This window comes from Heterodontus francisci, chromosome 18 (genome assembly GCF_036365525.1).
Source record: "Heterodontus francisci isolate sHetFra1 chromosome 18, sHetFra1.hap1, whole genome shotgun sequence".
NCBI classification, from domain to species: Eukaryota; Metazoa; Chordata; class Chondrichthyes; order Heterodontiformes; family Heterodontidae; genus Heterodontus; species Heterodontus francisci.
The window spans coordinates 43,505,086-43,517,467 of record NC_090388.1 but is presented as its reverse complement, the minus strand read 5'-3'; the positions used below and the strand labels follow the sequence as shown (position 1 = coordinate 43,517,467).

At 43.5% G+C, this 12,382-nt stretch overlaps 1 protein-coding gene across 2 annotated transcripts in view; it reads left to right on the top strand.

Moving 5' to 3' along the window:
* Nucleotides 1-12,382, top strand: part of LOC137379580 (coiled-coil domain-containing protein 91-like) — a 245,325-nt gene that overhangs the window by 117,785 nt on the left and 115,158 nt on the right. For both annotated transcript variants that reach the window (XM_068050611.1, XM_068050613.1), the window contains exon 7: nt 3,271-3,348. In XM_068050611.1, the coding sequence (XP_067906712.1) occupies nt 3,271-3,348 (78 nt within the window). The remainder of the gene's footprint in view (nt 1-3,270; nt 3,349-12,382) is intronic.

Below are 12,382 nucleotides of genomic sequence, written 5' to 3'. Positions count from 1 at the left end.
CCAGTACAGCTACAACACTGGCATCTACCCTGCAATGTGGAAAATTGCCCAAGTATGTCCTGTACACAAAAAGCAGGACAAATCCAACCTGGCCAATTACCGCCCCATCAGCCTACTCTCGGTCATCAGTAAAGTGATGGAAGGTATCATCAACAGTGCCATCAAGCAGCACTTGCTTGGCAATAACCTGCTCAGTGACGCTCAGTTTGGGTTCCACCAGGGCCACTCAGCTCCTGACCTCATTACAGCCTTGGTTCAAACATGGACAAAAGAGCTGAACTCCAGAGGTGAGGTGAGAGTGACTGCCCTTGACATCAAGGCAGCATTTGACTGAGTATGGCATCAAGGAGCCCTAGCAAAACTGAGGTCAATGGGAATCAGGGGGAAAACCCTCCGCTGGCTGGAGTCATACCTAGTGCAAAGGAAGATGGTTGTGGTTGTTGGAGGTCAATCATCTGAGCTCCAGGACATCACTGCAGGAGTTCCTCAGGGTAGTGTCCTAGGCCCAACCATCTTCAGCTGCTTCATCAATGACCTTCCTTCAATCATAAGGTCAGAAGTGGGGATGTTCGCTGATGATTGCACAATGTTCAGCACCATTCGTGACTCCTCAGATACTGAAGCAGTCCATGTAGAAATGCAGCATGACCTGGACAATATCCAGGCTTGGGCTGATAAGTGGCAAGTAACATTCGCACCACACAAGTGCCAGGCAATGACCATCTCTAACAAGAGAGAATCTAACCATCTCCCCTTGACATTCAACGGCATTACCATCGCTGAATTCCCCACTATCAATATCCTAGGAGCTACCATTGACCAGAAACTGAACTGGAGTAGCCATATAAATACTGTGGCTACAAGAGCAGGTCAGAGGCTAGGAATCCTGAGGCGAGTAACTCACGTCCTGACTCCCCAAAGCCTGTCCACCATCTACAAGGCACAAGTCAGGAGTGTAATGGAATATTCTCCACTTGCTTGGATGGGTGCAGCTCCAACAACACTCAAGAATCTCGACACCATCCAGGACGAAGCAGCCCGCTTGATTGGCACCCCATCTACAAACATTCACTCTCTCCACCGCCGACGCACAGTGGCAGCAGTGTGTACCATCTACAAGATGCACTGCAGCAATGCACCAAGGCTCCTTAGACAGCACCTTCCAAACCCACGACCTCTACCAACTAGAAGGACAAGGGCAGCAAATACATGGGAACACCGCCACCTGCAAGTTCCCCTCCAAGTCACACACCATCTTGACTTGGAACTATATCGCCGTTCCTTCACTGTCGCTTGGTCAAAATCCTGGAACTCCCTTCCTAACAGCACTGTGGGTATACCTACCCCAAATGGACTGCAGTGGTTCAAGAAGGCAGCTCACCACCACCTTCTCAAGGGCAATTAGGGATGGGCAATAAATGCTGGCCTGGCCAGTGTCGCCCATATCCCATGAATGAATAAAAAAAAACAATTATGCCTTAAGAAATGAGACTCCATGTTTTTGATAGTTAATTTTCAGTGCCAATGAAGTTAACTGGCAGTAATTAACACTTAGTATTTCATTCAAAGGGTACTTAGACTTGAAATGATAACTTTCTATGGCAAGTTTACTTCATATCTACCATGCAAGTCCAGGCACTTCACGTGGCCTCTCCTGTTCCTGTGTCAGACAGAATTTCAGTAACTCATAAATTCCCAAAAGCAGTTGAATGAGGAGCCACAGAGTGAAACACTGGGCAGAAATTTGTTCTGTCCATGGAGGCAGGCATGGAGGCAGAGGTGGCAAACAAAATGGCAGGGGTCACCGTTCCCAGCAATGTCCAGACCCCCTACCGTTTTGCCCGACGCCGAGAAGACCAGGCTGCCCACTTAAGGGCCTCTTCCCGTCTCCACCTCAATTTTGTAGAAGGCGAAGGGGACCCCAAATGGGAAGACCCCATCAGGTAAAGCCTGGTGGCTCCTTGTGGGGTCAAGGGGTTCTCTCCTTTGGGGTCAACCCATGGACCGCAAAGGGCCTCCCCGGTAACGATCGCTGCCCTCATCTCCCACCCTCACTCTGCAACCCACCCTGCAACCCCCCCCCCCCCCCCCCCAACTTTTCTGTTGCTGGAGTCTGCCTGAATAGCCCTGGTGACACCAACCCCACTCACTTGTTCTGGGGTCTTCTCCCTCCTCAGTACTGCAGGACCTCCTGTAGTACTGGCAGTGGTCACTGCCCCTAGTAGCACTGCCGGTATGCAGAGCTGTCGCCTTTCAAATTGCCAACAGCTCTTGGAGGCGTGAGCCTGTCCCTTAACATCCCTGACGGCGGCAGTTAATTGCCTGCCTGCTGCCAAATGGCTTCAGGGGTCTGACGGAGGGCCGATGGGTGGGGTGTCTCCCCCACCTTCCGGCCCGCTACTTGGACCCCCAACACCAGAATAAAATGCTGCCCACAGTTATTGCGAAGCTAATGGCAGAGCAGTGCATCACTAACAGGATTTTTTAATTTCCATGTTTTAATTGTGCATCTCCATTTGCCTGAAGTTGCTGTGACGTTTGTGCACAAATAACAACAAATACTATTAACTTCACCACTATTTTGATAGAAAATTTTGGGCTGTTATTAATCTTGTTGACTACATCAGGTATAAATGTTACATGTTTTTCTGTTGAGTAACATGTGACATAGCTATTTGGCTCAGTGAAAATGTGATATCACTTTGTTTGGACTGCATGAAATCGTCATCTAAAGCAGTGTGTGATTGCATCAGTTATTTCACTATGCTTTACTGATGGATAGGAATAAAGTTGGACTTTTTTTTTTACTAAGAGCAAACTATTTCAGTCTCGATCAGATGACCATTCAAATATACTTCAAGCATTCATACAAAGATTTCACTGTCTTGTCCATGTAGTAAAGTCTCATCAAGCTGAAGCAACATGGAGTTTTTTTAATAAATAATTATTACAGTATTTCTGTAGATGTGAGAAATATATAACTGCATGCACAACATGGAAACATACTGATATTTCTGTGAAAGTGAAATAATTGCCAAAACCTTAATTGCTATTTGTGCAGTTTTAAACTATTTCCATTATTGTGCTTATCTTTTTATGTTAATAACTGACAACTTGCACATGAATACATTTCTAACTGTAATGTTACAATTTCCATACTCCATGTGAAGATAATGTTACCACAGTAGTATTGATGCTAGCTGAATTCTGTAATGACATCTTTAAAAGTCTCCAATATCAAAACTTTAACATGTAATACTCTGTTTGCAGGAGAAACATAAACAAGAACTGGAAGACCTGCAAAGAGCTGGTCACGATGCTCTGAGCATTATCATTGAAGAATTTAAGGTTAGTACCCTAAATGGAGGAACAGGCTCAAGGGGCTAAATGGCCTCCTCCTGTTCCTATGTCAGACAGAATTTCAGTAAAGCAGAATTTCCCAAAAGTTGAAAACAAAAGTGAATAATCTATTGATTTATAATAAAATTATAGGAAGCTCAACTCTTAGCCAAATACTAAGAGTACAATCCATTCGAAAGTTAAATAGGAAGAATCAATTGCCCTTTGTAAAAATGGTAGCTGAAGAAAAAACAGTTTTTGTTGACTGTCCCAGTAAAGTCTGCCTTTTACTATGATTTTGGGTATTGGTGTATCATAAAGAGATGTTTCAGCTACAAGAAACAATGCTTTTTGGCTGATCACATCCTAAAGTTCCAAAACACTTCTCAGCGAAAGCAAGCAACAGGTTGTAATCTTTTAATCCTCTTAAAATTGAATTTTCTAACTTAATGTTGCTTTCTAATACAACTGATAATCAAAAATATAAAATTAATAAATCCTTATGCAGTTATAGTCCTGGACTAAATTCACACTCTATCTGGAAGGAAAATGCATTTCTGTATGAGAAGATGTAAACATAATGAATGAATTCTTTGATCTTTGAATCAAAAATACCATCTATTTTAATTATAAATGCAAAGATCAATATAAAAATTGTGACACAGCCTTTTCTTGCTTCTCCCCCTTCCCATAACCCAAGACTTTTTGCTTTCATAGCTGCTCCATCTAGTGGTCTTGTCTGAGTTTTTTTGATTGTCCATTTCAAGACCTGGACCACTGGCCAATTATTGGTTGTGAATGTTGCCACTCAGCAGAATCTATTTTTTTACTATTTCAGGTAAGCATTTTTTGGCAAACTGATCCACATTTGTGAAAGGTCACTCTCGTTGTTATTGTATGTTTCGTACTAAACATAGTATCAACAATTCTTTATGTGCCAGTGTATAAATCTTAGAGTAAAGGATTGGCAGCATTATACTGTGTTTGAAGAAGAGGCTTGCCTTTTAAGACTCCCAGCATATTGATACTAAAATGCACCTTCAGTTTTGTTTCAGACTTTCTATGCTTGGCGAGCAGCCACTTGAAATTAAGTTATTAACAGAGGGTGACTTAGGAGTTCCCAATACAGATAGAGTCATTATGGCACAGACGGAGGTCATTTGGCCCGTGTAGTCCACGCCAGCTCTCTAGAGGAATCCATTCAGTCTCATTCCTCCGCTCTATCCCCGTAGCCCTGCAAGTTTATTCCCCTCAAGTGCCCATCCAATTTCCTTTTGAAATCATTCATCATCTCCGCTTCCACCATCTTCATAGGCAGCGAGTTCCAGGTCATTACCACTCGCTGTACAAAAAAAGTTCTTCCTCACATCCCCCCACATCTTTTGCCCAAAATATTAAATCTGTGCCCCCTAGTCCATCTAGCATCAGCTAATGGGAACACTTTTTCTTTGTCTACCTTATCCAAACCTGTCATAATCTTGTATACCTCTATCAAATCTCCCCTCAATCTCCTTTGCTCCAAGGAGAACAAACTCAGCTTCTCCAACCTAACCTTGGAGCTAAAATCCCTCATCCTTGGAACCATTCCGGTAAATCTCCTCTGGACCCTCTGAAAGACCCTCACATCCTTCCTAAAGAGTGATGACCAGAACTGGGCACAATACTTTTCGAGGAGGTGACTAGATGTGTAGATGAGGGTAAAGCAGTTTATGTAGTCTACATGGACATCAGTAAGGCTTTTGAAAAGGTCCCACATGGGAGATTGGTTAAGAAGGTAAGAGCCCATGGGATCCACGGCAATTTGGGAAATTAGATCCAAAATTGGCTTAGTGGCAGGAGGCATAGGGTGATGGTCGAGGGTTGTTTCTGCGATTGGAAGCCTGTGACCAGTGTACAGCAGGGATCGGTGCTGGGACCCTTACATTAATGATTTAGACGTGAATATAGGAGGTATGATCAGTAAGTTCGCAGATGACACGAAAATTGGTGGTGTCGTAGATAGTAAGGAGGAAAGCCTTAGATTACAGGACGATATAGATGGGCTGGTAAGATGGGCGGAGCAGTGGCAAATGGAATTTAATCCTGAGAAGTGTGAGGTGATGCATTTTGGGAGGACTAACAAGACAAGGGAATATACAATGGGTGGTGGGACCTTAGGAAGTACAGAGGGTCAGAGGGACCTTGGTGTACTTGTCCATAGATCACTGAAGGCAGCAGCACAGGTAGATAAGGTGGTTAGGAAGGCATATGGGATACTTGCCTTTATTAGACGAGGCATAGAATATAAGAGCAGGGAGGTTATGATGGAGCTGTATAAAACGCTAGTTCAGCCACAGCTGGAGTACTGTGTACCGTTCTGGTTACCACACTATAGGAAGGATGTAATTGCACTGGAGAGGGTGCAGAAGAGATTCACCAGGATGGTGCCTGGGCTGGAGCATTTCAGCTATGAAGAGAGACTGGGTAGGTTGTTTTCTTTTAGAACAGAGAAGGCTGAGGGGTGACCTGATTGAGTTATACAAAATTATGAGGGGCATAGATAGGGTAGATAGGAAGAAACCTTTTCCCTTAGTGGAGGTGTCAATAACCAGGGGGCATAGATTTAAGGTAAGGGGCAGGAGGTTTAGAGGGGATTTGAGGGAAATATTTTTCCCCCAGAGGATGGTTGGAATCTGGAACACACTGAAGGGGTGGTAGAGGTAGGGCTCTTCACAACATTTAAGAAGTATTTTGATGAGCACTTGAAACGCCATAGCATACAAGGCTATGGGCCAAGTGCTGGACAGTGGGATTAGAATAGATAGGTGCTTGATGGCTGGCACGGACACAATGGGCTGAAGGGCCTGTTTCTGTGCTGTATTACTCTATGACTCTATGACTCTAGTTGTGACCTAACCAGAGCTTTATAAGGTTCAGAACTTCCCTGCTTTTGAATTCAATACCTCTATTTATTAATCCCAGGATCCCATATGTTTTGCTAACTACTCGCAATATATCCTGCCACCCTCAAAGATCTGTGCACCTGGACCCCAAAATCCCTCTGTACACTCTTTAGAACTGTGTCATTAACTTTATATTGCCTCTTCCTTTTGCAAAAATGCATCACCTCACACTTCTCTGTATTAAATTCCATCTGCTAGTTGTCTGCCCATTCTGCTAGTCCAGGTCCTGTTGCAATCGATTTGTATCATCCTCACTGTGTGCCACACCTCCAGGTTTGCTATCATCGGCAAATTTTGAAATATTACTCTGTATTCCAATATCCAAGTCATTTATAAATATAAACAAAAAGCAGTGGTCTTAGCACTGAACCTTGTCCACCATCCTCCAGTCTGGAAAAAACAAAAAATTACCATGACTTGCTATTTTCTGTCCTTCAGCCAATTTTTTTTAATCCAAGCTGACACTGACCCTCCTATTTCAAGAACCTGAATTTTGTTAACCAGCCTTTTATGTGGTACTTTCTTAAAATCTATTGAGACAGCATCCATTGCTTTCCCTTCATCAACCTTCTCTGTTACTTCATCAAAAATTCAATCAGTTTAGTCAAACATGATCTGACTTTTACAAATCCAGGCTGGCTCTCTTTTTTAATTAACTCAAACCTCTTCAAGTGCCTGTTGGTTTTTTCCCCCCGATTATTGTTTCTAAAACCTTACCCATCACTGATGTTAAACTGTAGTTACTTGGAATGTCCTTACAGCCTTTCTTCAATAAGCGTGTCACATTTGCCACATCCAATCCTCTGACACCTTCCCTGTATCCAGGGAAGATTGGAAGATTATGGCGAGCCCGTCTGCTATCTCCACTCCCACTTCCTTCAGCAATCTGGGTGCAAGCCATCTGGACCAGGCGAACTATCCACGCTATGCATAGCCAGCCTTTCCAGCATGTCCTGTTTATCAATTTGCACCCCATCCATTGCCTCTACCATCTCCATTTCTATTGATACTTTGTCAGCATCCTCTTAGGAAACACTGATACAAAGGGCACATTAAGTATTCTAGCCTTGCCCTGCACCTCTAAGCGTATATCAGCTTCCTTGTCCTTAATAGGCCCCACCCCACCTTTTACTGTTTATATGCTGGTAGAAGATTTTTGGGTTCCCTTTTATGTTAACTGCCATTCTATTCTCATATTCTCTCTTTGCCAGTCTTATTTTACTCTTCACTTCCCCTCTCAACTTTGGCTTGGTTCTCGCTTGAAGAATTAACCGGACATGCATTATACACACTCTTTTATTTTAGTTTCATCATATTCTCTAGCTCCCTTCCAAGGAGCCCTGGCTTTGGTTCCCCGACCTTTCGCCCTTGTTGGAATGTACCGAGCCTGGACCTGAAATATCATCGCCTTAAAGATGCCCCACTGCCCTGTTACAGTTTTTCCTGTCAGTCTTTGGTTTCATTTTACCCTGGCTGGATCCCCTCTCATCCCCTCTTCCAATTTAGAAGTTCTACTTTAGATTGTTCCTTGCTGTTCTCCATTGTCAATCTAAATGTGATCACTCTTCTCCAAGTATTCCCTCACAGACACTTCATCCACTTGGCCTACCTCATTTCCCAAAATCAGATCCAGCAATATCTTCTTCCTAGTTGGACCGAGAACATACTGATCAAAGAAGTTCTCCTCAACACATTTCAGAAATTCCTCCCCTCCTTACGCTTTAGTCTAATGTTATCCCAATCAATATTTGGGTAATTAAAGTCCCCCAATATCAGCACTCTATAGTTCTTGCACATCTCTCTGATTTTCCTCCAGATTTGCTTCTCACTCACTCACGCACACTCGTGTTCACGTACTCGCGCGCTGTCTCTCTCGCGCTCGCTCTCTCGCGCTGTCTCTCTTGCGCGCTCTCTCTCTCTCTCGCGCTCTCTCTCTCTCTCGCGCTCTCTCTCTCTCGCGCTCTCTCTCTCTCTCGTGCTCTCTCTCTCTCTCGCGCTCTCTCTCTCTCTTGCGCTCTCTCTCTCTCTCGCGCACTCTCTCTTGCTCTGTTGCTCGCGCTCTCTCGCTCTGTCGCTCACGCTCTCTTTGGAGGCCTATAACATACCTGCAGCAGCGTGATCATCCCTTCTTTGCTTCTCAACTTTAACCAAATGAATTCAGTCCTTGCCTGCTCAAGGACATCCTCTTTTTCCAACACTACAATGTGTTCCCTAATCCGTGCTGCCTCCAGACCTTTTTTTCCTTCCCTATCTTTTCTGAACAATTTGTATCCCTGAATATTAAGTGCCCAGACCTCACTATAAGGTAATGTGATGAAAATCACGCCTGCCAAATGGAAACATGTTAATTTCGTCATGTGGAGCACTACTTGAACCTTTTATACTGGACATTGAACATAAGTTGTTTAAAAGGACCGCAGAGTTGAACAGCTAAAAACGTGGTTGCACATTTGCATTCTGAGAGAGAGTTGAATAGAGAGACAATGGGAATGCTCCCTGATTCAATTAGCGAGATGGGTTTTGTCAATAGTAGTGATCAAAAGACATTGAGCGCCATTGACTTTGTAAGAGACAAAACTCCAACCCCCCCCACCGAGTGTCTGGGAGACTCTGAAGTCCAGCAATCCTCTAAGAAGTTGCGATTTCAAACAAAGCAATGGTCACATGACTTACCTGCTGGCTAAACTGGGGACTGTTTGAATTGCGCCACACAGAAATGGGTCAGCCTGCAATTTGAAGACAAAAGAGAAGGAAGGTCTCTCCCTGTCTCTCTCTCTCTCCAGCAAAGTTCCAGGGACCCACGGTAGCAGCTTCAGCCTCAAGACAGAGCACCACTTCAGATTTCTGGTACCAGAGAAGCAAGTTGGAAATTGTGCACTGGGCCCCCGTGAGATCTCCAAGACTTCAACTTTTATCAAGGAGATTTCCACACAGAAAGGTGGATAAATCCCCAGGGCCTGACCTGGTGTATCCTAGGATGCTATGGGAAGCAAGGGAGGAGATTGCTGGGGCCCTGGCAGAGATTTTTGTATCATCGTTAGCCATGGGTGAGGTACCGGAAGACTGTAGGATAGCTAATGTGCCTTTATTTAAGAAGGGCAGCAAGGATAAACCAGGGAACTACAGGCTGGTGAGCCTTACATCAGTGGTGGGAAAGTTATTGGAAGGGATTCTGAGAGACAGGATTTATATGCATCTGGAAAGGCATGGTCTGATTAGGGATAGTCAGCATGGCTTTGTGCGAGGGAAATCATGTCTCACGAATTTGATTGAGTTTTTCGATGAGGTGACCAAGAGGATTGACGAGGGCAGGGCAATAGACGTTGTCTACATGGACTTTAGCAAGGCCTTTGACAAGATCCCGCATGGTAAGCTGGTCCAGAAGGTTCGAACACATGGGATCCAGGGTGAGCTAGCAGGTTGGATACAAAATTGGCTTGGTGATAGTAGGCAGAGGGTGGTAGTGGAGGGTTGTTTTTCAGATTGGAGGCTGGTGACCAGTGGTGTGCCGCAGGAATCAGTGCTGGGCCCTCTGTTGTTTATCATATATATTAATGACTTGGATGTGAATGTAAAGGGCATGATTAGTAAGTTTGCAGATGACACAAAATTGGTGGTATAGTGACAGTGAAGAAGGTTGTCTAAGGTTACAACAGGATATAGATCAACTGGGAAAGTGGGCAAGAGAGTGGCAAATGGAATTTAATGCAGACAAGTGTGAAGTGATGCATTTTGAGAAGTTAAGTCAGGGCAGGACATATACAGTGAATGGCAGGGCCCTGGGGAGTGTTGTTGAGCAGAGAAACCTTGGGGTGCAAGTACATAGTTCCCTGAAAGTGGCAAAACAGGTAGACAGGGTGGTGAAGAAGGCATATGGCATGCTTGCCTTCATCGGCTGAGGCATTGAGTACAAGAGTTGGGACGTCATGTTACAGTTGTACATAACGTTGGTTAGGCCACATTTGGAGTGCTGTGTGCAGTTCTGGTCGCTGCACTACAGGAAAGATGTGATTAAGCTAGAGAGGGTGCAGAAAAGATTCACAAGGATGTTGCCTGGTTTGGAGGGCTTGAGTTATAAAGAAAGATTGGATAGACTGGGTCTGTTTTCTCTGGAGCGAAGGAGGCTGAGAGGGGACATGATCGAGGTATATAAAATTATGAGAGGCATAGATAGGGTAAATAGCCAGAGTCAGTTTCCCATGGTAGGGGTGACTAAAACTAGAGGGCATAGATTTAAGGTGAGAGGGAGGAGGTTTAAAGGGGATCAAAGGGGTAAATTTTTCACACAAAGAATAGTGGGTATCTGGAATGAGCTGCCTGAGGAGGTGGTGGAGGCAGGAGCAGTAGCGACATTTAAGAGGCATCTGGACAGGTACTTGAATGAGCAAGACATAGAGGGATATGGAATTGATGCAGGCAGGTGGGATTAGTATAGATAGGCATTATGGTCGGCGTGGACGCGGTGGCCCACAGGGCCTGTTTCTATGCTGTACGACTCTATGACTGTATAACTGAATTCCCTTTATTACAAATTCTACTTCAACCGCCTCCCCCCCTTAATTCTTTCCACCCCTCTGTATCAATTTGTGTGTGTGTTTATCTCGTATGCATGCTAGCGTGGTTGCATCGCATATTTTAGTAACTTTAACCGAGTTAGAGTGATAAGGCTAACAAACTTGCATCTTTCTTGTTTAACCCTAAGAAAACCTGTCTGATTGGTTCATTTGCAATGACAATTAGAGTGCAGTGAGCAAAGGGCTCACTGAGGGGGTAAGCTAAAATCACTGTGTTTTAAAAGATAAACCCTGTTATGGCCAAACCAGGAAGGGGCAAGAGGGAAGTCTGAGACCCTTTCCTCACCCAGTCGTAACAGTAAGGATAAGGTAAGTATTGTTACTTAGTTGATCAATGCAACATTTGTTACCTGATGCATTTGGCAGATATGGTTAATTAGTGGTTCAGATATTTTTATGACATTGTACAGGAATACTGCCTGGTGTAATCTGATAAGCCGCAATCAGCAAATCAGCTTTTGGCCATTTGTTGGCGTAAATATCTGGAATGAGATGTAAAAATAGTTCATTAATTAGGTATTAAAATTCTGTTTCAAATGCCTTGTGATTTAAAACAAACTTTATGTATGTTATAGGCAAATAACCTAGTTAATTACATGCTGTTGTAAACCATGCATATTTGAAAGTTTCCATTCTGGGTAGAACATTTTTAAAAGGATACTGTCATCCTTTCAGGAAGATTTATGGGCCAGCTCAGTTCCTGGAGCAGGCTACTTCAAAAGCTGTCTTCCCACAGTCGCTGGGATTTTCCTTTGGCATATATGTTTTATATGAATTGATTTTCCTTTTCTTTGGTGTAGATATGATCTGTGACTCTCTGACACTATAATTGATAACATTGCACAACTATTTATGCCATTCTGTACTTTTTGTTTAGAAATCTAATCAATTTCATATCTCCATTTTACAAGGATAATTATTGTCAGATGTTAATGATTCACTTTGGCAATATTCCAAAGATCTGGCTTTGCTGTTATTTTCATGGAGGTATGAAATGTTGCAAATATAAATGGAATGGAAAGAACCTATTGGAGATTGGGTGCATTGAATTGAGTTAAGAACATGAGAACAGGAGTAGGCCATTCAGCATCTACGACCTACTCTGGCATTCAATTAAACCATGGATGATCTGTACCTCAGCTCTGTTTATCCTACATTAACTCCATATCACTGGATAGTCTTGCCTAATAAAAAATCTATCAGTTTTAATCTTGGAAGCTCCAAATGGGGGGAGAGGTTTTCAGATTTCTGCTACTCTTTGTGTGAAAAAAGTGCTTCCTGATTTCTCACCTAAAATGTCCTCGCTCTAGTTTTAAGATTATATCCCCTCATTTTTGATAGTCCCCACCAGAGAAAATTGTTTTACTGTATCTATCCTATCAAATCCTTTTAACATTATAAACATCTTAATCAGATCACCCCTCAATTTTTTAACTTAAGGGAATGCAACCCAAGTTTTTGCAACCTGCCCTCAATTTAGCTCTCTAAACCCTGGTATCATTCTGTTGAATCTGCTCTACCTGAGGT